The sequence below is a fragment of the Chiloscyllium plagiosum genome, chromosome 29, assembly GCF_004010195.1.
Source record: "Chiloscyllium plagiosum isolate BGI_BamShark_2017 chromosome 29, ASM401019v2, whole genome shotgun sequence".
In the NCBI taxonomy this organism is placed as follows: domain Eukaryota; kingdom Metazoa; phylum Chordata; class Chondrichthyes; order Orectolobiformes; family Hemiscylliidae; genus Chiloscyllium; species Chiloscyllium plagiosum.
The window spans coordinates 45,984,148-46,010,580 of NC_057738.1; the positions used below are offsets into that span (position 1 = coordinate 45,984,148).

The 26,433-nt window shown below is 41.7% G+C and overlaps 1 protein-coding gene across 3 annotated transcripts in view; it reads left to right on the plus strand.

Moving 5' to 3' along the window:
• Positions 1-26,433, plus strand: part of LOC122564564 (cadherin-18-like) — a 705,142-nt gene that overhangs the window by 490,418 nt on the left and 188,291 nt on the right. For all 3 annotated transcript variants that reach the window (XM_043719646.1, XM_043719647.1, XM_043719648.1), the window contains one exon: positions 22,252-22,546. In XM_043719646.1, coding sequence (XP_043575581.1) covers positions 22,252-22,546 — 295 coding nt within the window. The remainder of the gene's footprint in view (positions 1-22,251; positions 22,547-26,433) is intronic.

Sequence of the window (26,433 nt, forward strand, 5' to 3'; positions counted from 1 at the left end):
TGGTAGGGTTGTTAAGAAGTCTTAAGGTGTTTTGGCTTTCCTTAGCAGGGGAATTAAGTTTAAGAGCTGCGAGGTTATGCTGCAGGTTCATGGAGCCCTGGTTAGACCACACTTGGAATATTGTGTTCAGTTCTGGCTGCCTCATTATAGGAAAGATGTGGAAACTTTAGAGAGGGTGCAGAGGAGATTTACAAGGATGCTGCCTGGACTGGAGGGCATGTCTTCTGAAGAAAGGTTGAGGGAGCTAGGGCTTTTCTCATTGGAGCGAAGAAGGATGAGAGGTGGCTTGATGGAGGTGTAGAAGATGTTGAGAGGCAATAATGAGATGGATAGCCAGAGACTTCTTTCCTATGGTGGATATGTCCCAGTCGAAGTTGGGTCCTTCCTCATCTGTATGTAATGATATTAGTGAGACTGGGTCATGTGTTTTTGTGGCTTGTTGATGTCCATATATCCTGGTGGCTAGTTTTCTGCCTGTTTATCCAATATTTGTTACAGTTCTTGCATGGTATTTTGTAAATGACATTAGTTTTGCTTGTTGTCTCTATAGGGTCTTTCAAGTTCATTAGCTGCTGTTTTAGTGTGTTGGTGTGTTTGTGGGCTATCATGAGACCATGAGGTTTGAGTAGTCTGGCAGTCATTTCTGAGACATCTTTGATGTAGGGCAACACATCCATCCTAGGCCAAGCCAAACAGAGACACGCATGAGAATTCCTAGAAGCATGGCATTCCAACCGGAACTCTCTCAACAAACACATCGACTTAGACCCCATTTACCACCCTCTGAGAAAAAGAATAAGAAGTGACATCACCACGGCAACTAAAATTGCCACAGGAAATGTCATCACCATTCCAAGGAAACCTAAACACTTAAATAGAAAGTGGGCCACTAATACCAGTTCTTCATTGGAGGCTCACTGATTATGTTACCCACTATGGTGACAAAAATGTCTGAAATTGAACCTCCCAGCTCAGCAAGCAAACCTACATCCAGAACCTCAACCTGAGCTAAAATCTTCTCAAAAATGCCAACTGGTAAAGATTCTTTCCTTCTTCCAGGAGCAGTCCTTTATTTCCTGATGGGCAAACCATGCCTTTTTCTGTCAGTTAAACTTTTCAGATACTAACAGCCTTATGCAGACACAAAATTCAAAATGTATGTTTTTTTTGAAAAAGCTTGCTTCATAGCATTAGGGACTGACCCAAAAGGCAATGGGTGAAGAATCTTTCATTATTTTTTAAGGGAGGCAGAGATAGATTCTTGATGACCAAGGAGATGAGAAATGATCAGGGAAGCAGGAATGTAGAATTGAGGTTAAAATCAGATCAACTGTTATTTTACTGAATGTCAGATCAGGCTTGAAGGGTTAAGAGGCCCACCATTATTCTTTGATTGTCTGTTAACCCAAACACTTACCTGTCTGAGGAATGTAGAGCTAATGGACAACAGTCAGCTTTAATAAATGCCTGGATTCTTCAATTCTATGCTATCCATGTCCATTTTCTTATGCAATGGAAAATGATGTAGGCATTTCTACATCAGCTGGGCAGGAGGTGAACTCAAATCAGTTACAAACAGATCAGCCATGATCTTATTAAATAATGGCCTGGCTCTAGGGCAGTGCTCCTGCTCCAGTGTGTCTTTTGTACTCATGTTCGTAAGGACTGAGAGCAAATAATTCAGTGAACACATTTATCCCTTAATTAACATCTATATTTTAGTCAAGTGCGGTTATAATACTCTAACAGTGATGTTCCACTTTTGTAATACTGACAGCCTCCTAGGCATTTGCTTTAACACAACAAAATGAAGGCAGGTTGAAAGCAGTTGTACACCAGTATTCCTGTGTTCAAAAACTGCCATGCTGCTTCAATGAAAATATTTGGGTTTTTTTCTGTAAATTACCTCCTTTCAGTGTACTTATCTTGAACTCTCAAAAGTCTCTCACAGCCCAAATAGAATAGCAGCTTTATACAATTGCTAGGATGATCAGGACTGAGAGTTATGTTCAGAGTATTGTGTGAAGGGGGATTTTATAAATGTATTCTTCTGACATGCAGCTTAAGGAACTCAAAATGCTTATTGGGAATTCAGAAAGGAGATCTACAGGCCCAATAGAATTAACATGTTATTCATTTTAATAAGCAGGCAACCCTGTGAGAGCATCTGATCATCAGGCTCGAACTTACAACATGTACTTCCAGCATGCAAACAATAAAAGTTACATTTTAGATTAGATTCCCTACCGTGTGGAAACAGGCCCTTCGGCCTAATAAGTCCACACCATCCCACTGAAGAGTAACCCACCCAGACCCATTTCTCTCTGATTAATGCAGCTAAGACAATGGGCAATTTAGCATGGCCAATTCACCTGACCTGCACATCTTTGAACTGTGGGAGGAAACCGGAGCACCCAGAGGACACCCAGGCAGACAGCAGGGAGAATGTGCAAACTACACACAGACAGTCACCTGAGGCTGGAATCAAACCTGGGTCCCTGGCACTGTGAGGCAGCAGTGCTAACCACTGAGCCACCTTGCCACCCCTTAAAAAATCTAGTCTTTAAGGTTCAAAATTGACATTTGAATCATTCAACACAAACCAAGTGGTTTAAAAGAATCCAATTACTGTTTGATAATTAGTCAGAAAGCAGCCATTGAAATATATTGTAAATATTGACTGATTAGAAAAACACCAAAAAGTAGAAAATGAGCAGGAGTGGACCATTCAGCCCTTCAAGCCTGCTGTGGCTGACTGTCCAAGCCATTCCCTTTTCCCACTTTTTCCCCATACGTTTTGATCACTTTAATCTTAAGAAATGTATCCAACACCTTCTTGAAAACATTCAATATTTTGGCATCAATTGCTATCTGTGGCAGAGAATTCCTCAGGCTCCTTATTCTCTGGGTGAAGACATTTTTCCACATCTGAGTCCTAAATGACTCATCTCAGATCCTTAGACTGTGACCCCTGGTTCTGGACTCCTCGCTCATCAGGAACATCCTGTCTGCATTTACACTGTCTAGTCCTGTCAGAATGCTACAGGTTCCTGCAAGATTCCCCCCAACCCGTTCTAAACCCCAGTGAATATAGTCCTAAACTACCCAGTCTCTCTTCATATCATCCCAGGAATCAGTCTGGTAAACCTTTGTTATACTCTTTCCAAAGGCAGAATAGTCTTCCTCAGAGAAAGGGAATCAGATAATGTGATACCATTTCAAATAGAGATAATAAGCAAACGTAATTTGTAATTCATCTGGTGGACAAAAAGCAAAAAGGAGTAATTTTGTTTTCAGAACTATCACTGCATTAGTTAGTTCCAACTTAATATACAGTAGGTCATAATACCCATGAGAGGATCCACCATTCAGTAAGGTTAATACTAATCTCATCCACTAACTCCCCAACCCTGTCTTATCCATGTAGCCCTATAGTTCCTCTTTTCTAAATATCTAATAATTATTGTTTTGAACATACTCAGTAGCATTGAGGAAAGAGATATAAAGTCAAGATTTTCTCTTTTTTTATATTTACTGGGTGGGCCAGTATCTCTTGCATGCCCCTTGTTGCTCTAAGTCCAACCAATTAGTGCTGTCTTCTCATGCTCTAGAAGGTGTTGTTCCCTTTCTAAATGTAATTCTCTTGCATTTCTCTCCACAGTATTGGAGACATGAGCTTTACCTTTATTTCTATCAAATGAAAAGCAAAATAATAGATATTGAAAACCTGAAACAAACACAGGGAGTGTTGGAGAAATTCAACAGAACTGAAGAAGATTCATACTCGACTCAAAACATAACCTCTGTTTCTCTCTCCACACATGCTGCCAGACCTGCTGGGTTTCTCCAGCATTCAATAAGCTCGTTTCTTTTTGTCAATGTTTATGTTTCTCACCACCAAACAAATTTTGGACAATATCTTTGAGGTGGAGAATTCCAAAATTTATTATCTTTTGGATGAAGAAATGTTCCCTCATCTCAGTTCTAATGATCAAAACCCCTAAACATAGACTAAAGCTGCTCAATCCAGATTCACCTGTTAGGGAAACATTCTCTCAATATTGGCCTGTCATGACTTCAAAGAATATGACACGCTTCAGCAAAACAGTGTCACATTAAAAGTTAAATGTTTGAAATCTGAAATAAAAGCAAATGATAAAAATACAGGGAGGTTTAGAGGTTTAGAGCAAGCAGGTTAATCTGTAATTTACTGGAATGACAACACTTTCTCTGTGTGTTGCAGTTTCATTGACGTAACTCGGTTCTGTTTTGTGAAACATCTATATTTAGTTTTGTGGGATACACTTACATACTTAGTGAAGATCCACTTACAGATTAAGCGATGGTATCAGAAAACAGCAGGAGTCTCTCCAATTACAAGTCGCATTGTAACAGTTCCCCAAACCTCCTCTGACAGCATCTTCAGATTAGATTAGATTAGATTAGATTACAGTGTGGAAACAGGCCCTTCAGCCCAACAAGTCCACACCGAGCCGCCGAAGCGAAACCCACCCATACCCCTACATTTGCCCCTTACCTAACACTACGGGCAATTTAGCAAGGCCAATTCACCTGACCTGCACATCTTTGGATTGTGGGAGGAAACCGGAGCACCCGGAGGAAACCCACGCAGACACGGGGAGAACGTGCAAACTCCACACAGTCAGTCGCCTGAGGCGGGAATTGAACCCGGGTTTCTGGCGCTGCGAGGCAGCAGTGCTAACCACTGAGCCACCGTGCCGCCCAGCAGGCTCCACCAAAGGCAGTAGATACATAAGAACACCATCATCTGCATGTTCCTGACCAATCCGAGGAAATACATTGCTGTTATTTAATCAGTACAGAGCTCAGAATATCAGGCTAACAGGTCTGTAAGCACACCCATACCAACTGAGACAGTCTTTTTTATTGCGTGGTTTGATATCACAGTATGAGTTTGAGTTCTTTACAGGGAGATTAAGGAGAAGGCAAAGTCAAGGATGGCCGTCAGACTGAGGCTTCAAAGTCATTATTTTTACTAGGTTGTCACTAAATGCTGCCATCCATGGTAATTGTAGATATATCAGGCTTTCAATTGTTGGAGGTACATGAATTATGGGCTTAAATATCTTTGTGTTCATGTGCTCATGTGAGTCTTCCAGGCTCAATGTGATACCAAGTCTACCCACACTGTCCTATTTATGCCACAGATGTGCAGCTTCATGATGTCATCACAAGATTGATCCAGGATCCTAAAGCAATTCTAGAACACTCCTTTCTGAGTAGATTCCCCTCCTCGCCCCCTCCTCGCCCCCCCCCCCCTCCCCCAATAATAAACATTGAGAACACTTAGAGTCATAGAGATGTACAGCATGGAAACAGTCCTTTAGTCCAATTTATCCATGCCGACCAGATATCCCAACCCAATCTGGTCCCACCTGCCAGCACCCGGCCCATATCCCTCCAAACCCTTCCTATTCATATACCCATTCAGATGCCTTTTAAATGTTGCAATTGTACCAGCCTCCACCACTTCCTCTAGCAGCTCTTTGTACACATTCTCAAATGACTTTCTCAGTTTAGTTCTTTTTACCCCATTTTTAGTCCTTTTTATCGATCTCAACTGTTGTCCTCAACTATTTGTCTCAATTTATCTATTTTGCTAGGTAGAACAGGAAAGTCTATGATCTGGTATGGAAATAGTTACTGATTTTGTTTGTTCTGTGATGCTTTTATTAATTCAGAGATTGAGTCAACCTGCCTGAAGGAACTTGTGGTGAAGGAGCTGCTGAGTGTTTGAGGATTACCATGTGGTTCCACTCTTCTAGTGCATTGTTTGTATTTCATACAGTCAGTAGTTCCCCATGGAAGAAAACAAATACTTGATCTATGCTGTTATTGTCCTTCATGAACAGAAGCTTGTTGCCCTGCCATGATTTGGAGATGCCGGTGTTGGACTGGGGTGGACAAAGTTAAAAATCACACAACACCAGGTTATAGTCCAACAGGTTTAATTGGAAGCACTAGCTTTCGGAGCACTGCTCCTTCATCAGGTGGTTGTGGAGGACATGATTGTACGACACAGAATTTATAGCAAAAGTTTACAGTGTGTTATAACTGAAGTTATACATTGAAAAATACCTTGATTGTCTGTTGAGTCTTTCATCTGTTCGAATACCATGATAGTTTCACTTCTTTCATGTGTAAATCACAAAACTTTTTAAAAAAAGTTACATTCTCAGGTTAACTGTAACAATTGGTGTCAGCCAGATACAATGTTGAAGATGGTTATCTGGCTGACACCAATTGTTACAGTTAACCTGAGAATGTAACTTTTTAAAAAAAGTTTTGTGATTTACACATGAAAGAAGTGAAACTATCATGGTATTCGAACAGATGATAGACTTAACAAACAATCAACGTATTTTTCAATGTATAATTTCAATTATATCACACTGTAAACATTTGCTATAAATTCTGTGTCTTACAATCATGTCCTCCACAACCACCTGATGAAGGAGCGGCGCTCCGAAAGCTAGTGCTTCCAACTAAACCTGTTGGACTATGACCTAGTGTTGTGTGATTTTTAACTTTGTTCCTCTGCAGTATTGATGCATTTGGTCCCAAGAGTTGAATGTACCTGTATGGTTGAGAGGGATTGGATTGGTTGTTTGGTTTGTCCTTCAGATTGTAGCACAACATCAGGAAGGGACCTATTCTGCTATACTGACTGCGTTGTTGATGGAAGGTTGGATAGTTTTGTTTTGTGATGTGGTTTTTGGAACCACACCCAGGACATGATATTATAACATTATATTGTTGAGGAATGCATTTTGATGTGGTCACATGCTGGCATGTTCAGATGGAGAGGCCTGTCCATTCTGATCAGATGATATATGGCGCTTTAAATAATCAACATGCTCTGTAAGATGTTCTGTATTAAATGAAGTATTTACTTTATGATGCTTCTTGAAAAGATTTCTAATTCCGAATGAGTTATGAAAGAAACTGTTGACAGAATCTGTTATAATCCCAACTGATGTGTTCCTAAATGGCGGACATGTTTACACCAATATTTTCTGCATCTGAGCAATTTTTAATCAAATTTCACACAGTATTCACATAGTGTGCAGGAGGGTTTCCTGACACAGTATGTAGACAGGCCAACAAGGGTCAAGGCCACATTAGATTTGGTACTGGGTAATGAACCCGGCCAGGTGTTAGATTTGGAGGTAGGTGAGTACTTTGGTGTCATGTGCCCACAATCCCATTATGTTTACTTTAGCGATGGAAAGGGATAGATATATACCACACGGCAAGAGTTATAGCTGGAGGAAAAGCAATTATGATGTAATAAGGTAAGATTTAGGATGGATAGGATGGGGAAGGAAACTGCATGGGCACAAGTGAAATGTGGAACTTATTCAAGGAACAGCTACTGCGTGTCCTTGATAAGTGTGTACCTGTCAGGTAGGGAGGAAGTGGTCGAGGAAGGGAGCCGTAGCTTCCTAAAGAAGTTGAATCTCTTGTCAAGAGGAAGAAGAAGGCTTATGTGAGGCTAAGTTCAGTTCAGTTCAGTTAGGGCACTTGAGAGTTACAGGTTAGCCAGGAAAGACTGAAAGAGAGAGCGAAGAAGAGCCAGGAGGAGACATGAGAAGTTGTTGGTGGATACGATCAAGGAAAACCCTAAAGCTTTCTATAGGTATGTCAGGAATAAAAGAATGACTAAGTAAGATTAGGGACAATCAAATACTGGAAAGTTATGTGTAGAGTCAGAGGAGATAGTGGAAGCGCTAAATGAATATTTTTCATCAATATTCACACTGGAAAAAGACAATGTTGGTGAGGAGAATACTGAGATACAGGCTACTAGACCAGACAGGATTGAGTTTCACAAGGAGGAGGTGTTAGCAATTCTGGAAAATGTAAAAATAGTTAAGTCCTCTGGGCTGGATGGTATTTATCCTAGGACTCTCTGGGAAGCCAAGGAGGAGATTGCAGACCCTTTGGCTTTGATCTTTATGTTGTCATTATCTACAGGAATAGTGCCAGAAGACTGGAGGATAGCAAATGTTGTCTCCTTGTCCAAGAAGGGGAGTAGAGAAAACCCTGGTAATTATAGACCAGTGAGCCTTACTTCAGTTGTGGATAAAGTGTTGGAAAGGGTTAGAAGAGATAGGTTTATAATCATCTAGAGAGGAATAAGTTGGTTAGGGACAGTCAAATGGTTTTGCTGCCGGACAAACCTTATTGAGTTCTTTGAAAAGGTGACCAAGGAGGTGAAGGACGGTAAAGCCGTTCATATAGTGTACAGAGAAACCTCAATTATCCAGTATTTGATTATCCAAATTTCGGATTATCTGAACAAGATGGCAAGGTCCTGATGCTTGACTAAACTATGTTATCGAGGTAAAATTTATCTCTTCACTCTGCAGGCACCCTCCCGCTATTCCTGATGAAGGTTTTTGCCTGAAACGTCAATTTTCCTGCTCCTCGGATGCTGCCTGACCTGCTGTGCTGTTCTAGCAACACTCTAATCTAAACTATATTGTCTGGCATTCAATTAGCTGAGTGAAATACTTCCTGCCTATGTCCTTTGGATAATCGAGGTTCCTCTGTATATGGATTCAGTAAGGTATTTGATAAGGTTCTCCATGATAGGCTATTGTAGAAAATACAGAAGCATGGGATTGAGGGTGATTTGGTGCTGTGGATCAGAAATTGGCTAGCTGAAAAAAGACAGAGGATGGTGGTTAATAGGAAATGTTCATCCTGGAGTTCAGTTACTAATGATGTACTGCAAGGATCTGTTTTGGGCCACTGCTGTTTGTCATTTTTATAAATGACCTAGATGAGGGCATAGAAGGATGGGTTAGAAAATTTGTGGATGACATAAGGTCAGTGGAGTTGTGGACAGTGCCAAAGGATGTGACTTTAAGATGGAGGATCAGCCATGATCATACTGAACAATGGAGCAGGTTCATACGGCCGAATGGCCTACTCCTGCTTCTTGTTACTATGATAGGACAGATGTGAAGAGGTTGTTTCCTGTTGTGAGGGAGTCAAGGATCAGTGGGGATGACTTCAGAATCATAGAGATGTACAGACCCTTCGGTCCAAATCATCCATGCTGACCAGATATCCTAAATTAATCTAGTCCCATTTGCCAGCACTTGGCCTTCAACTTTGATCTCCAGCATCTGCAGACCTCACTTTCTCCCCATATCTCTCTAAACCCTTCGTACTCATATACCCATCCAGATGCCTTTTAAATGCTGTAACTGTACCAGTCTCCACCACTTCCTCTGGAGCTCATTCCATACACGTACCACCCTCTGAGTGAAAACGTTGCCCCTTAGGTCTCTTTCCCCTCTCACCCTAAACCTGTACTCTTTAGTTCTGGACTCCCCCACTCCAGGGAAAAGACTTTGTTGATTTATTCTATCCATGCCCCTCATGTGTTTATAAGCCTCTGTAAGGTCACCGCTCAGCCTCCAATGCTTCTAGGAAAATAACCCCAGCCAATTCAGCCTCTCCCGATACCTCAAACCCTTCAACCCTGACAATATCCTTATAAATCTTTTCAAGTTTCAGAACATCTTTCCAATAGGAGGGAGACCAGAATTGCATACAATATTCCAAAAGTGGCCTAACCAATGTCCTGTACAGCCGCAACATGACCTCCCAACTCTTATACTCAGTCCTCTGACCAATAACGGAAAGCATACCAAACCCCTTCTTCACTATCCTATCTACCTGCGACTCCAATTTCAAGGAGCTATGAACCTGCACTCTAAGGTCTCTTTGTTCAGCAACACTCCCTAGGACCTTACTATTAAGGGTATAAGCCCTGCCCTGATTTTATTAGATTAGATTCCCTACAGTGTGGAAACAGGCTCTTCGACCCAACCAGTCCACACCAAGCCTCCAAAGAGTAACTCACGCAGACCCATTTCACTCTCACGAATGCACCGAACATCATGGGCAATTTAGCATGGCCAATTCACCTGACCTGCATATCTTTGGACTGTGGGAGGAAACCCACCCGAACACAGGGAGAATGTGCAACCTCCACACAGACAGTCACCCGAGGCTGGAATCGAACCTGGGACCCTGGTGCTGTGAGGCAGCAGTGCTAACCACTGAGCCACTTTGCCTTTCCAAAAGACAACACCTCACATTTATCTAAATTAAGCTCCATCTGTCACACCTTGGCCCATCTCATCAAGATCTTGTACTCTGAGGTAACCCTCTTCGCTGTCCACTATACCTCCAATTTTGGTGTCATCTGCAAACTTACTAACTATGTTCACATCCAAATCATTTATATAAATGATAAAAAGCAGGGGACCCAGCACTGATCCTTGTGGCACTCCACTGGTCACAGGCCTCCAGTCTGGAAAACAACCCTCCACCACCACCCTCTGTCTTCTACCTTTGAGCCAGTTCTGTATCCAAATGGCTAGTTCTCCCTATATTCCATGAGAGCTAACTTTGCTAACAAGTCTCCCATGGGGAACCTTGTTGAACGCCTTACTGAAGTCCATATAGATCACATCTTGTGCTCTGCCCTCATCAATTCTCTTTGTTAGTTCTTCAAAATTCTTAATCAAGTCAGTGAGACATGATTTCCCACACACAAAGCCATGCTGGCTACTTCATGTATTTAGAATACAGGTGAGCAATATTTTTTATTAAATCAGAAGACAGTCACTTAAATTCTTAATTTAGGAGGTCTTTTGAAGCTGAGCAATTAAGTATGTTAAAGGCGGAGATTGATTTTTAATCAAGAAGCGAATCAAGGAGTATGGGGAGAAAGCAGGGAAGTGGAGTTGAGGATTATCATTGAATGGCAGAGCAGATGTGATGGGCTGAATGGCTGAATCTTGCTGCTACATCTCATGCTCCTATTGTTATTTCTTCTGAGCAACAGTTGTCAATTTTCAACACTGCCTGCATTATGGCCTCTCTGAGAGACGTGGATAGTTTTCTATCAGGTGGAGCCATTAGTGTTAGGGGTTTATCATCATGAGGATTTGTTATCATCAAAATTATTTTGTTCAGAATCCTGGATTAATTTAGAAAGGAGAGTTCCATGCAGCCCATAGGGGCTGAGGTTGAATTTGAAACTGAAAGATAAAAGGATCCATTATAGGAAGCAATATTCTCAACATGTCCTTATTTAACAGGAAATATTACAGCACCTTCAGGAATGTGAGATAATGATGCTGTGAGTACTGTGCTGTCACAAATATGAACACATTTTGATTTTGCAATGGCTTTTGCTGATTTTTCCACTTTATTTTCCATTTTCCACTGAGTACCCCCATGGCAAATGGAAATTGGCTACACATGCAATTTACAAAAATATTCTTTACTTTGGCTTTTCTTGTGTGACAAATGGCTCTTAGGAGCACATTAGTTTCTAAAAGATTATCTCAAGGTGGAATGGTCACTTCCTCATGTACAACACAAGCATTATCAATAGCCTCGAGGATATAAATTATTTCAGTTTTAAATTCAAAGCTTTGTAATCATTTCTGCATTGAAACTCCTTGATTTCAGCAGCAATCACATTGTGGAGTGATTTATTGGCTGGCAAGTAATTTGTGATGTTCTGAGTTCATGAAATCTTTGATTTGTCATCACCTCTGTGATGACATAGGAAGCTCAACTAGAACAGAACATCACTTATTGTAGAACACCAACTTGGAGCCACTATTCATGGCTACAAAGGCTAGTCCCAGCCCTGGACAAACAGTTTGTCTGCTTTATAAAGGCTCAGGTGATGAGTTCCAGCAGGGCAGGCTACCAAGGGAACTCATTGTCATGAGCTCCATAGGGGAAGTGATTAATGATTTATCATGGGCCTTGTAGAGGTTATCACAACTTCCTTTCCGTTTCTTTGTAAAATTCCATCTTCCCTTGTTCCTAAGGGATATTTTGATTTTCAGCATAAGTCTGGAATATTGGAAATAATATTTCAATACCAGGTACATGTGGGGACTGTGGTTGCAGAAACCATTATGATGTTTGCCATTTGTAAATCCCTCACACAATGTTGTAGGGTGAGGTTGTCTGACCTGTGTGTGGGAGTAATGATGACACAATCATTTGAGTAAATAGTGTAGATGACAAACAATGATATTTCAGCCTTCCTTGATAATTATTTCAGAGAGTTTGGAATAAAATAATTAATTTTCATGTGTGTTTCCATTGAAATAGTTCCTTGAAAATTTAGTAATGAAGAGCAACCAGACAAAGAGTGCTTCATGAGCGAAAAGGAAATTGTTTTCCCCTGGAGTCGAAGTGCTAAGCAATTTATCTCATTGACGTAATCCTGGAGTAATCACTACATGTTACTATGCAAGTCAAACCAGAATTGTGTGCGGTTGCTGGAAATCTGAAACAAAAACAGAAATTTCTGGAGAAACTCAGCAGCTTTGTCAGCATCTGTGGAGAGAAAGCAGAGTTAGCATTTCTGATCTGATGACCCTTCTTCAGAACTGGGAAAAGGTTGGTGCATATGCTGAAGGTGGGGAGCAGAGACCAGTAAACTATAAGTGGGGATGGAGCTCAGAGAGATAGGTCAGGAGTTAAACAGACAAAGGAGTGGGTGAACCTCAACCTGGGAGAATGAATAGCTGCTAATGGGGACCATTAGTAGTTGACAATGGGTTGGTTGTGGTAGCAGTCCATGTGGTGATAAGACCGGGTGTGTCGGGGTTGGGGGGAAGGACATGGGACAAAGTGCTCAGGCCCTAAAATTGATTACCTTGATTTTGAGTCCTGAAGGTTGCTGTGTTCCCAAATGGTAAGTGAGATGCAGCATCTCAGTGTTAGGCCAATCAGACGATTGAGTTCATAGTTCGTCTGACAATCCTCAACTGCACTCTCTTGTTTTTTCTCCATAATCCTTGATTCCCTTATTGACTGAAAAACACTTTGTATTGCAGTCTTGAATATACTTAATGATCCAGCCTCAAATGCTCTCTATGGTAAAGAACTCCACGATTCACAACCCTCAAAGATGAAAATCCTTCTGATCCCTATCTTCATTCACTTACAACTGTTCCTTGTGTAATTGAATACACCATTTAAGCCCTACCTGGGTAGCAGATAGAGCAACACTTTCAGAAGCCTGTCAGCTAATTGGCTGGTGAGAAACTACTGTTAGTGAGTGATCTAGCCAGCATAAAATGTTATTTTCAGTTTGTTTTTTTGTATGGGTAACCAAAATTATTCAGAGTTATGAGGTGATAAATCTGAAGGGACATGTGAAGGTGTACGTGCTGTGGTATGTGTGAAGTCATGGACATGCCCTATGTCCAGCAATGTCACTGGCTATACAAGATGGAATCCAAGAATAAGGAGACATTGTTGTGTATCTGTGAGATAGAAGTGTATTTGGGTGGTGTGTATAGGGAAGTGGTTACACTGCAGATTCAAAATGTATTGGCAGAGCAGGAATGGGTGACTACCAAGCAGTCTAAAACAATCCGGCAGGTAGTGTATGAGCTCACTGAGACCATTGTGCTTGCTGTTGGTATTCCATTTTAGAATGCACTGGTTCCTCACGGAGCATGACCAGAAATAGGTTCATGGCATCAAGAGACATTTCAGCTGTATAAGGGGTGAGAAAGAAAATAGAAAGGTGATAGTGAAAGGGGATTCCATAGTCAGAAGTTTGATCATTACGTGACTGGGACTGCTATCCTTACAGGGAGATTTCCTCGTGCTGTTGAGGTGAGTTTAAACCAGCTTGTCAAGGGAGTGAGAACCTGAGAGATAACTCAAACTGGAAGTAAGTAAAGTTAGAAACAGGAAATAGAAAAGCTGTGAGGGACAGCAGGAGACAGAAGAACCAAAGCCAACCATCAAGTACACTTCAAATGCGGAATTCGAGTCATAGACCCTTCATTGGTAACATACCCTTCATTGCTTCCATCATCATCACACTATAACAGTAGTGTGTGCATTCTTCACAGTACATGTGACAACATGCTAAGACTAGTATTGCCAAAACCTTCCTCACGTGTAACCACAACCGCCAAGAATTATGCAAGTCATAAAATCAGGGAAAATTTTCTGAGTTCTGAGGAAGTGTCCAAAACATTAACACTGATTCCTCTCAGCAGATCCTGCTGACCTGCTGAGGTTTTCTAGCAATTTCTATTTTTGTCTCAGGGAAAACTTTCACCTGGAAGTTACTGCTAGCAACGATATGGGGAGAAAGCAAGAATGGGCTACATATTTGAATGGGGGAGCCGGCTTGATGGGCTGAATGGCCTACTCCTGCTCCTGGTTTCAGTTTTATGGAGAGTTGGAGAGGTTTAGGGCTTGAGTGAATTTCAAAGCTGTGTCTAACTGTCACCCTAATGCACAGTCACTGATGGTGAGGTACTGAAAGTCAACTGGCTATATATCATCGCACCTTCTTCACTACAGGGAATACCTTGGAATTTTTATCGAACACCATCAAGTCGTTTCAGATAATGTCCACTACATCTCGAAAGGACGATTAAGAACAAGCAATAAAACGTGATCATGCCCAGGATCCATTACATAAAAATCTGTCTAATATTTGATAATTTCAGAATGATAATGCTCAAGCAATCTATTTAATTGGAAGTTTAGTAATAGAGGTGGGGTTGGTTAGCCATCAAATATGCATTTATGGAAGATTGTTTAACTTAAAACCTTGTTAACATTTATAAGTACAAACTGTAAAGTGTGAAATTTTCTGATGATCAGCTTTAGGTGATTCTCAAACACTTTACATTGAAGATATCAAGATTTTAATTAGTGTAATATTTAGTGTAAATATAGTGGCTTATCCTGAGCTAAATCATCCTGATAGTTGGCAAACCTGTCATTAATAAATATATATAGAATAAGTTATGAATAAAGGGTCTTGTGGAACTGTAGTAGTGTCCCTACCTCTAAGCCAGGGAAATCTGAGTTCAAGTGCTACCCGCAGCAGTATGCAGTAATATTTTTGAATATGTTGATTAAAAATGTTTAAGTAATAATGATTGTGTTTAAGGAAATGATTTTAAAGCAATAATATCCTTCACTTCAGCTTTGTTCTTGTGGGTACAATGTAATAAAATCTCCTAGGCACCTCATCAGAAAATGCTTTTTCTAATCATTTTCAGATATCCATTATTTTCCATTTATTATTTCAAAACTGTGAATACTACCATATCATAGTTGATTGCTGCAGAGGTGTGTTGAACGGCTTAATTTGGACACGTTCAGAAAAATACTTATTAAAAAGAATAATTACAGTAATAACAACGGAAACACCTAGAGCCATCATCTAAAGGCATTTAATGTACTCAGTTATGGATCACTTTTGCATAATGAGCCTCTACAATCTTCTGTAATTTCACTCTGCACGGGCACCATAATTGCTGTTCGAGTTTCTCCATACAGCATTAATATGAGACAGGAGAAGATTGTTTCTGGATTCCTACATTTGCTGCTTCACTTCTTTCATATTACCTCTTGTTTTATGTGAAGTTGACATCACTTTCCCTCATGTAAAAATGAAAGATTTATGTATTGAACACATGTAAGTTTGTAGATATGTTACTTTGTTGATGTGAAATGAATTGAAGATCATGCAGAAATTAGGAATGTGATACATATTTTCATTTTGAGTATCTTAACGAATCTTGTGTCTCTGCACTCATCAGGGGATTTACAAAGTACCAATTTCAGGGGAAAATCAACAGTAATTCTGTATGACTGGAGAGTGTTTGATTGGAAAATAGGTTTTGATTAATGGAGGCATTGACATAGAAAATGCATCAGTAAACGATGATTGACAATTAACTGCCAGGTTTATTTAATATTTTAAACCTGTCAGGCTGACTCTGATTGGAAAAAAAAACACAGAACTCCAGACCAGTTCTGAAGAAGGGTAACTGGACCTGAAACATTAACCTGATCTCTCTCCACTGACGCTACCAGACCTGCTGGGCTCTTCCAGCCATTTCTGATTTTGACTCTGATTGGTTGAGGCATTGCCCTGAGAAATGAAGCAGCAAATGCCTACTAATATTTTGTTTTACTTATGGCTTCAGACATGGAGAATTTTCTGTCAGATTGTTACCATGACATCCATGATCAGATCAGTGGAAGGTTAAGAAAATTCGATCTAAGCCAAATTAAAGGACTGCAGAAAATGGAATGGCAACATTAGGGCACATAAATTAAAAAAAAAAAAATGGAGTATTTCAAAAAGGCTTTGCAATGATTTTGTGAGGCTAAAGAGGGATTGGGGAAAACATTTGAAGGAACAAAAATACCATGTGCACACAGGAAATGAGGCAGCTTCTTATTTGACCATCAGTTAAACAGGAACTGAAACAGTGATGATGTCTTGGGGAGAGATTCCTCTGCTACCTTGCAGTGCTATCCTCACCATTCCAAAACCCTGCAAGGTCATCACATCCATAGGTTGAGCAATGCTAAGACCTCATGTTGGTTGGATCGTAGCAAAATGTTGGTAGCCATACAAGCAGATGAGAATAACCCTGACGCATGCCTCTCTAATAAGCCAGTCTGAATGCAATGCACAACAATTGTTTTCAGACAAATATTCCAACACCAGCACAAACATAATGACGTTTATAGTTTTAGTGTATTTTTTTGGCGCACATGCACATAGTTGGTTTTTGGTTAAAAAAACAAAAGAGCTGCAGATGCTGTAAAACAGGAACAAAAACTGAAATTGATGGAAAAGCTCAACAGGTCTGGCAATATCTGTAGAGAGTTAACGTTTTGGGTCAAGTGACCCTTCCTCAGAACTCAGAAGGGTCAAAGCAAAATGTTAACCTGAAAAGTTAACTCTGATTTCTCTCTGTAGATGTTGCCAGACCTGTTGAACTTTTCCATCAATTTCTGTTTTGATTTAGTTAACTTGCCACATCAGTTTCATACCATGGATTTGAAAATGGTGATAGTGCAATTACAATTCTTCTAAGTTATCAACCATCTCACTTCTCTGAGGTCCCAACCAGCCCACATTCCAGCTTCCCCTGGGAAGGTGAAACTCCAATGGAGCAAATAGTCTTCCCAAATCACAAGGAATATGGCTCTTTCTGCTGGACCAGTCCTGAACATCTTTAGTATATGCAGAATTGCCTGACACATTCGGTTCGTGTCCCTGACTGGTCTGATCAGCCAACTTCCATTGGGCAAACCTTGATGCCTGTACAATTTGAGAGACACTTTCTTGGTTGCTCCAGGCTGAATGTTAATGGAAAGTTGAGGGAGGTCCCAGGCCAGCCCTCTTCAGTGAGCCAAGGGCAGCAGCTTTGGCAGTTTCTGCAGTGCTGTTCCGCTCTGCCACAGCACTGTGTATCTAACCTGACAATTATTTCCAACTATGGGGTGTAGGTTTGAACGGATACTCAAAAAATACAGTCCGCAGATTCCTCAAGAACAAACCACGACAAGCAGACCAAACACAGCCAGAAACCCTAACCACCTTACCATACATCAAAGAAGTTTCAGAAATGACAGTCAGACTACTGAGACCCCTCAGAATCCTAGTAGCACACAAACCCACCAACACTCTCAAACAAAAACTAACAAACTTAAAAGACCCAGTACAACCCATGGACAAAACCAAAGTCATCTACAAAATTCCATGCAAGGACTGCCACAAACACTACATAGGACAAACAGGAAGAAAGTTAGCCACCAGGATACACGAACACCAGCTAGCCACAAAAAGACACGACCCTCTCTCCCTCGTAGCCCTACACATGGAGAAAAAAAAACCCACCATTTCGACTGGGACAACACATCTATCTTGGGACAGGCTAAGCAAAGACATGCCAGAGAATTCCTAGAGGCCTGGCACTCCAACCACAACGCCATAAACAAACATATAGATCTTGATACCATCTATCAACCCCTCAGAAAATGAACAGGAAATGACATCACCACAAACCCCAGGAACCCCATCCAGGACAAACATATAAGTAGAAAGCAGGAGACAACAAATTTGCTTCACTTGGAGGTCGCCACTGATGATGTTACCTAGCCAGGTAATGAAACATCTGGATATCAAACTACAGCTCAGCGAGCAAACCTACACCCTAAACCTCAACCTTAGCTACAAACCTTCACAAACCTTGCAAAAATTTCCAATTACGCACATCAAAGCATTCATATCCAAGCAAGTGACAGACAGGTTTGGGATTGGAGCTTGAGTCCATCTGGAAGGTAATGAATTGCTGGATCAAACTGCTATAAATGTCTACATTGTTGATGGACAGTAACATTCCTGCGACACAATGTTTTTTACTCATTCACGGGATAGGCATGTCACTGGCCAGGCTCATCATTTATCGCCCATCCCTTATTATCAAGAGGGCAGTTAAGAGTCAACCACATTGCTGGCAGTCTGGAGTCACATGTAGGCCAGATCAGGTAAGGATAGCAGTTCCTTCCCAAAAAGACATAAGTGCACCTTTTTTTTCCAATAATTGGCAATGATTTCATGTTCATCATTAGATTCATATTTACAGATTTTTATTGAATTAAAATTGCACTATCTGCAGTGGAAAAATTTGAACCCGGTTCCCCATTACCTAGGTCTCTGGATTAACAGTCAGCAATACCCTGTCACTTCCACTAATGCCAGGCAATGACCATCTCCATTAGGATACAATACAGCCACCACCCCTTGACATTCAATGGTATTGCCATCACCAAACCTCCAACTATCAACATCCTGGAGGTTATCATTGACCAGAAACTCACCACATAAACACAGCGGCTACAAGAGCAGATCAGAGGCTGGGAATACTGCAGCAAGTAACTCCCCTCCTGACTCCTGAAAGCCTGTCCATTATCTACAGGGCACAAGTCGGGACTGCAATGGAATACTGCTGAAAATGTGTTGCTGGAAAAGCACAGCAGGTCAGGCAGCATCCAAGGAACAGGAGAATCGACGTTTCGGGCATAAGCCCTTCTTCAGGAATATGCAATGGAATACTCCCTAGTTGCGTGGATGAGCTCACCTCCAACAAAATAGAAGAAACTTGACACCATTCAGGATAATGCAGTTCATTTGTTTGGCTCTACATTCACAAGTGTCCACTCCCTCTACCATCCCCAATGCTCAGTGGCAGCATTGTGTACTACCTACAGGGTACACTGCAATAATTCACCAAAGGTCTTAAGGCAGCACCTTTCAAACCCAAGACCAGTATCATCTGGAAGGGTCGGCAGCAGATACACGGAATGCCACCACCTTTAAGTTCCTCTCTGAGCCACTCACCATCTTGACTTGGAAATATATTGCCGTTCCTTCACCGTTGCTGGGTCAAAATTCCAGAATTCCCTCCCTAACAGCACTGTGGGTCAATTCACAGCAGGTGGATTGCAGCTGTTCAAGAGGGTAGTTCACTGCTACCTTTTCAAGGGCAACGAGGGACACACAGTAAATAATATGGTCTTCTAGTAATGTGGGTAAGTTTTGACTGGCAGTGGACCAGCTGAATTCTGTGGTGGCGGAGGGGATAAAGATTCTCTTGTTGGCCTTGTAAACTTTTGTTTAAATCATTCTTATTCCCCGATCCAGATTCTAACTCCATACACCCTCGAGGAACCTCAATGGAACTTATCTTTTGATCTTTTCTATATTAAGATTTCAGTCAAACGGAATTAACCCCATCCTCGTGCTCCGTTGGGATGGTTTGGAGTATAAAGACCGACCTGAAAACCAAAGGATGCAGGAAGGTCAAAGTGCACCGCAGCCTATATTTTCTCAGCTGATGTTTGAAAATCCCTCTGCCCCCACAAACTGAGGGAGGTCAATTTTACACATCAGTGCAGAAGCTGAACAGGATAGAAGTGTCAGTTAGGACTACTCTGGTACCACCGAGAAATACTCAAAACTTTTCAATAAATGTCAGTTCTTACTTAAAAAAATGCTCACCCCCAGATTGCTATCTCCATTTCATGTGTAATAGTTTCCATTCTCACTCACAATTTAACATCTTGAAGAGTTGAAGTGAGACAGGGAGCATCATCTCAGTAACTATTCCAGAATGAAATTAAAGTGCAACAGCAAATTATTTAGTTATTAGTGAAAGGCTGTGATGTTCAGAACTGATGCTTCCAGATGTGATTTATGCAGTTGTTACCAATCCCTTTCATCACTGCTCTTGGAAGCTTTCATCATAAACTCTGCAGTGTTCTAATTGATGAAGCTACTGACCTGTGTGCTTCTAAACTAAACAGAATAAATCATTACATATTGAAATCCCTACTTTGCTGAATCACTGAATCATGGCTGGAGTCATAGGTATAATACAAAAATTGACCTGGGAACAAAAAAGTAACAATTGATCTGGGACAGGGAGAGGTCACCCACTTTTCTTTATGGACATTCGTTGGAAAATGTAAGTGGAATGTTGAGTCACGATGAATTTAGAACACGGCACCTGGAACAATCCAGCACAGTAGAGGCCATTTGACCCTCAATGCTGTGCTGGCCTTTTATTCTACTCTAAGATCAGGCTAACCCTACATACCCTTCATTGTACTGTCTTCCATGTGCCTATCCAAGAGTCGCTTAAATGTCCCTAATGTCTCTGACTCTACTACCACCACTGGCAGTGCATTCCACACACCCACCACTCTCTGCATAAAGAACCTACCTCTGGCATCTTCCCTATACCTTCCTCCAAACACCTTAAAGTTATATCCACTTGTGACAGCTATTTTCACCATGGGAAAAAGACTCTGGCAATCCACTTTATGTACGCCGCTCATCATCTTATACATACCCATCAAGTCACCTCTCATCTTCCTTCGCTCCAATGAGAAAAGTCCTAGCTCCCTCAACCTTTCTTCATAAGACATGCCCTCCAGTCCAGGCAGCATCCTGGTAAATCTACTCTGCACCCTCTCTAAAGCTTCCACATCTTTCCTATAGTGAGGCAACCAGAACAGAACACAATATTTAAAGTGTGGTCTAACCAGGGCTCCATGGACCTGCAGCATAACCTCACAGCTCTTAAACTCAATCCTCCTGCTAAGGAAAGCCAACACACCAAACTCCTTTTTAACAACCCTATCAACTTCAGTGGCAAATTGAGGGATCCATTGACATGGACCCCAAGATCCCTCTCTTCCTCCACACTGCCAAGAATCCTGCTTTTATCCCTGTATTCTGCATTCAAATTCGACCTTCCAAAGTGAATGACTTCACACTTTTCCAGGTTGAACTCCATCTGCCACTTATCAACCCACCTCTGCATCCTGTCAATGTCTCATTGCAACCTACAACAGCCTTCCACACTATCTACAACTCCACCAACCTTCATGTCATCGGCAAACTTACTAACCCACCCTTCCACTTCCTCATCCAAGTCATTTTTTAAAAATCACAAAGAGCAGAGATCCCAGAACAGATCAATGTAGAACACGACTGGTCACTGAGATCCAGGCTAAATACCTTCCATCAACTACCTCCATCTGTCTTCTGGAGGCCAGCCAATTCTGTATCCAGACAGAATTTATCTCACAAAATCCTATGCTGAATCAGCTCCTATAGTCACACAAAATGATACCTTTCTCTGTATATCTGTGCATGTGACAACAACTCAACCAATCATACAGCGCAGGAACTGACCCTTCAGTCCAACTTGTCTTTGCCAACCAAGTTTCCCAAACTAAACTAGTCCTATTTTCCTGCATTTGGCCCATACTCTTGTTAATCTGTCCTTGCCAAATATTGTAACTGTACTTGCACCTACACTTCCTCTGACAGTTCATTCCATGTAGGAACCACTCTCTGCCTGAAAACGTTGTCTCTCAGGTCCATGTTAAGTCTTTACCCTCTCATCTTAAACCTTTTCCCTCTAGTTCTGGACTCCCCCACCCCAGGGAAAAGACCCTATCCTTGACCCTCCTGATTTTACAGGGAAAACAGCCCTAGCCTATTCAGCCTCTCTCAATAACTCAAACCCTCCAACCCTAGCAATGTCCAGATGAATCTTGTCTGCACACCTTCCCTTTTAATAATATCCTTCCAATAGCAGGACAAACAGTATTATACACAGTGTTTATGCTGAATCAAAAAAGAAGTGTTTACATCCGTGTTAGTTATCAAAATGTGACTTGTGTCCATGAATCTATTACATCAAGAGCCAAGAGTAAATGGGAATAGTGCAGGATCTAATTAAGATGTCAACTTGCTTATAAGATGTCGACTCACCATTTTTTTATACTTTTCTCCAGCTTCACTCGAATGCAGATAAAGGGGATGGATCCGTCAAGTACATCCTTTCAGGGGAAGGAGCTGGTACCATATTTGTTATTGATGACAGCACGGGAGATATTCATGCGACTAAAAGTTTGGATCGTGAACAGAGGATACACTACATTCTTCATGCTCAGGCTTTGGACAGAAAGACCAACAAGCCCCTTGAACCCGAATCAGAGTTCATCATCAAGGTGCAGGATATAAATGATAATGCTCCTGCCTTTCTGGAAGGACCTTACTCTGCCTCTGTCCCAGAAATGTCTGAAGTTGGTAAGGTTGTGTTTTAACATTGGAGCTTTCTCTCTCTGCAATTTGATACGTTTTTGGATCCACTGTTACGGTTCAATAATTCTACACATGTTGCTGTATCCTTTCATTGCAAATTAATTCAACCTAATACCACGTGATGGATGTCCACCTTAATAAGACTGCATTAATGGAAATGGATAAATGTCACAGATCCCGATATTTCCCATTGTGATCCTTGGGAACCGTGCATTTGCCCCATGGTATAGAGAGCTATTAGTGATAAATTTCAGTTCCTTTGACATAGCTGCAGAATTTGCAGAGTCAATAGGTCTGTGTCTTCAATAGGCACATGTCCAGAATTCCCATGGAAATGAAGTGAGATAACCCATTGGCCCTCTCTAAAACCAACAGCTGCCCATGTCTAATGATCCTCTGACCTCTGACAGTTGTTGCCTTTTGCCTTGGAGCAAATTTCCATCGACCCGTACCTAATAGGGTGAGGGGAGAACAGTGTTCAGCACATTTGGAAAAGGGCCGATAGGATAGGCCAATCTTTATTTCTGACAACACAGCAGGCCTTCGGGTAGATATCAAAGATTGTCAGGACCAGTAACTACACAGTGGTTCCTAGGTTCCTGCTCCCTATTTCTGGTTTGTGATGCTGTTAGAACATAGAGATCGCCTCAGCCAGCCTGACAGTTCCACCCACTCAGTTTGGGAAAGTGGTGACTTCAAACAGTTTGACAACCTTTCCTTCAGCGTCTACTTGCCAAAATCTAGGCAACAGACGAATGCAGGGTGGGGATGGCAGGAAGCTTCACAACACCACATCGATGAAGTTATCAATCTCTGAAACTGCATTAACTTAGATTTGATTGGGTTCAGGTTGCACTCTGGAATATTGATGATGAACTTTATAACATTGTCAGTGACATTCATCATTGGGAAACTGTACTGGAGATAGAAACAGGTTAAAATAGATGTGTTAAAGCCTTTGAAACAGTGAACAATTAAATGCAATGAACACACATTCCTAAATGCTATGGTAAAATATCCTTGCAGAGTGTTCACTGGGCGATATTAGGTGAAAGTGAGTACTGCAGATACTGAAGATCAGAGCCAAGTGTGTGGTGTTTCGGCCCTGGTGAAGGGCTTTTGCCCGAAACGTCAGTTCTCCTATTCCTTGGATGCTGCCTGACCTGCTGTGCTTTTCCAGCACCACACTCTTTACAGAGGTATATTAGTTTGTTAATGAGATTGAGAACGCTTGAGCTTGTTCTGAATTGAAATAATCAAAAGTTTCATGTGATGTGACAGTTCCTATGTCATTAGATGCCGTGAGATGGCAGGATATACTGATGATCTACACTATCATGCTGTGAGACTTGTGTTCACTCTATAACAAGACATCAGTCACATTGTGCTGAAGAATTCAATGAACTTTTGTTAGGACATGCATTACCGACAAACCACAGGAGTGTGGTCTCAAGCAATTCGGACCTGCTGGAAAATGCACACAAGAGGGGCAGAGCTCAGTAAAATGGAGTCTGAGAGCTTTATACCATTGTGTCCTCAACACCTATCTGTCTATCCATACATGTTATTGTGCAGTGGACAATGTACTGGAGCTGAGCAGGTGCCTGGTCTCAGACCTTCCTCCATGTGCCCTGACCTGAGCCATTTCTTCTGCAGCTAGCTATAGAGCTAAGATAGTCAGGTGTTCACCAGATTGCGCTCTTACATTTTCTAAGGCTAATGTTTCCATCAAGGTGTCATTATCTGAGCTGGTGAGTGTGTAGGAGCCAGCCTTACCCTAACATTAACCCTATCACAGGTACTCTCATCCTAGAGAAGGTTCAGGCAGAATGACTAAATGAATCACTTGACACCCAGTTACACTTCCAGCATTAAACCGTTGATTGTTTTACACTGTGTGGGAGGATGTCTGTGAGCAATCCAGGTTTGTCCCCACTGAGCAAAGGCAAACTTGCACTTTATACACATTTGCTTTTAGCCTGCCTTTGGCTGTAACAAACTAATTGGATTATTAAACAATTACATTCACATCCAATCAGGTTAATCATGTGACTTTGTGATCTTTAGGCTTTCTTGGATTCTGCCTTTAGGAAGGCTTTAGGCCTTCCCATGATATTTAACAGATCTTCTCCCCACCTTATCATTTCTGCTTGGCCCTTCACAAACAATCATATGCAACCACATCCCAGACTATAGGTTCCTGCAATAATCTCTGTGAATAGAAAGGAAACTTCCCTCTCTGCCTTAGACTGAATACCCAATGGAATGCAGTTACATCCCTTAATGCATATATACAGTCGGTTTTCATATTATGCGACAGTCCCATTCTCGTTTGATTTCACAATACAAGAAAATTGCGCAATATCCGCACCATTTAAACTAATGGAATCGGAATTGTGTCACAGCCAATACAGGTAAGGAAAGTTTGTGTTCTACAAATAACGGTCTAAATGCTTCACTCGCATTAAAGTTGATACGCGCTGAATAAACACACATTATAGCAGAACCACTGTACATGAAACTCCATTTATAGATACATATGTATGTGATATACCATGTGGCTATAATTACTTGGGATTTTAAGCTGATGTAGATCAGTCCCTCCCTTTCTATTCCATTCTAAATAACAAATTTTAGACTAGCCTGAACGAGGCTTCTATCAGCATTTCTCAAGGATGTTCCTCATCAAATTGACTCCATACAAACAGCATCTACACTTGCCTCTGTTTCAACAGCAGTCTTTTGTATGCATTTCACCAATACCATTGTGTGTTATTTTAACCTTGTTGCCTTGGATGTACCCTTTCTATGAAGATGGATAATTGCTCTAGCGTATAGTTTAACTTCAAACATCAGACTGTGGAAGCTGCTGATTCAGCTAAAAATCTTCCTCAGTAAGTTTACATCAACTGAAAGCCACTTTCAGCCATTCTATGCGGCGTCACACTAACAGAGGTCAGTGAGATGTCTTTTGGTGGTGCAGGCCCATTCTCTACTGATGTCCCAGAGATCCCACTAGTAGCCACAAGACACTAAGGAGAGAAATAATGTGCCCAATGGCTTGAAGTGAACTGCAGTGGAATGAAGAGTGGAACTTATTCAGGTGGAAGGAATGGCATGGATATAATTAGATTAGATTAGATTTCTTACAGTATGGAAACAGGCCCTTCGGCCCAACAAGTCCACACTGATCCTCCAAAGAGTAACCCACTCAGACCCATTTCCCCCTGACTAATGCACCTAACACTATGGGCAATTTAGCATGGCCAATTCACCTGACCTGCACATCTTTGGACTGTGGGAGGAAACCGGAGCACCCAGAGGGAACCTACGCAGACACAGTTGCCCGAGGCAGGAATTGAACCCGGGTTCCTGACGCTGTGAGGCGGCCGTGCTAACCACTGAGCCACCGTGCCGCCCATATTTTGGCATCCTTCCAGGACCAGTACTGGCCTTCTATGTAAGGGGCATAGTCTCTGCTCGTAGTGGGTGAGGAGCCTGATGCCAGGCACCCCTTGGCACCTCCAGACCCTTTCTGCCTTGTTGTGGATTGCTTTCTGTTGGAAATGGGAGAAACAGAGGGATTGAGTGAGATGGAGATGAGTGACACAGCTGCGAGTGCTGGGGCAGATACAGAAAGGTGGGGTTGAAAATGTGTTGCTGGAAAAGCGCAGCAGGTCAGGCAGCATCCAGGGAACAGGAGAATCGACGTTTCGGGCATAAGCCCTTCTTCAGGAATGAGGAAAGTGTGTCCAGCAGGCTAAGATAAAAGGTAGGGAGGAGGGACTTGGGGGAGGGGCGTCGGAAATGCGATAGGTGGAAAGAGGTCAAGGTGAGGGTGATAGGTCAGACTGGGGTGGGGGCGGAGAGGT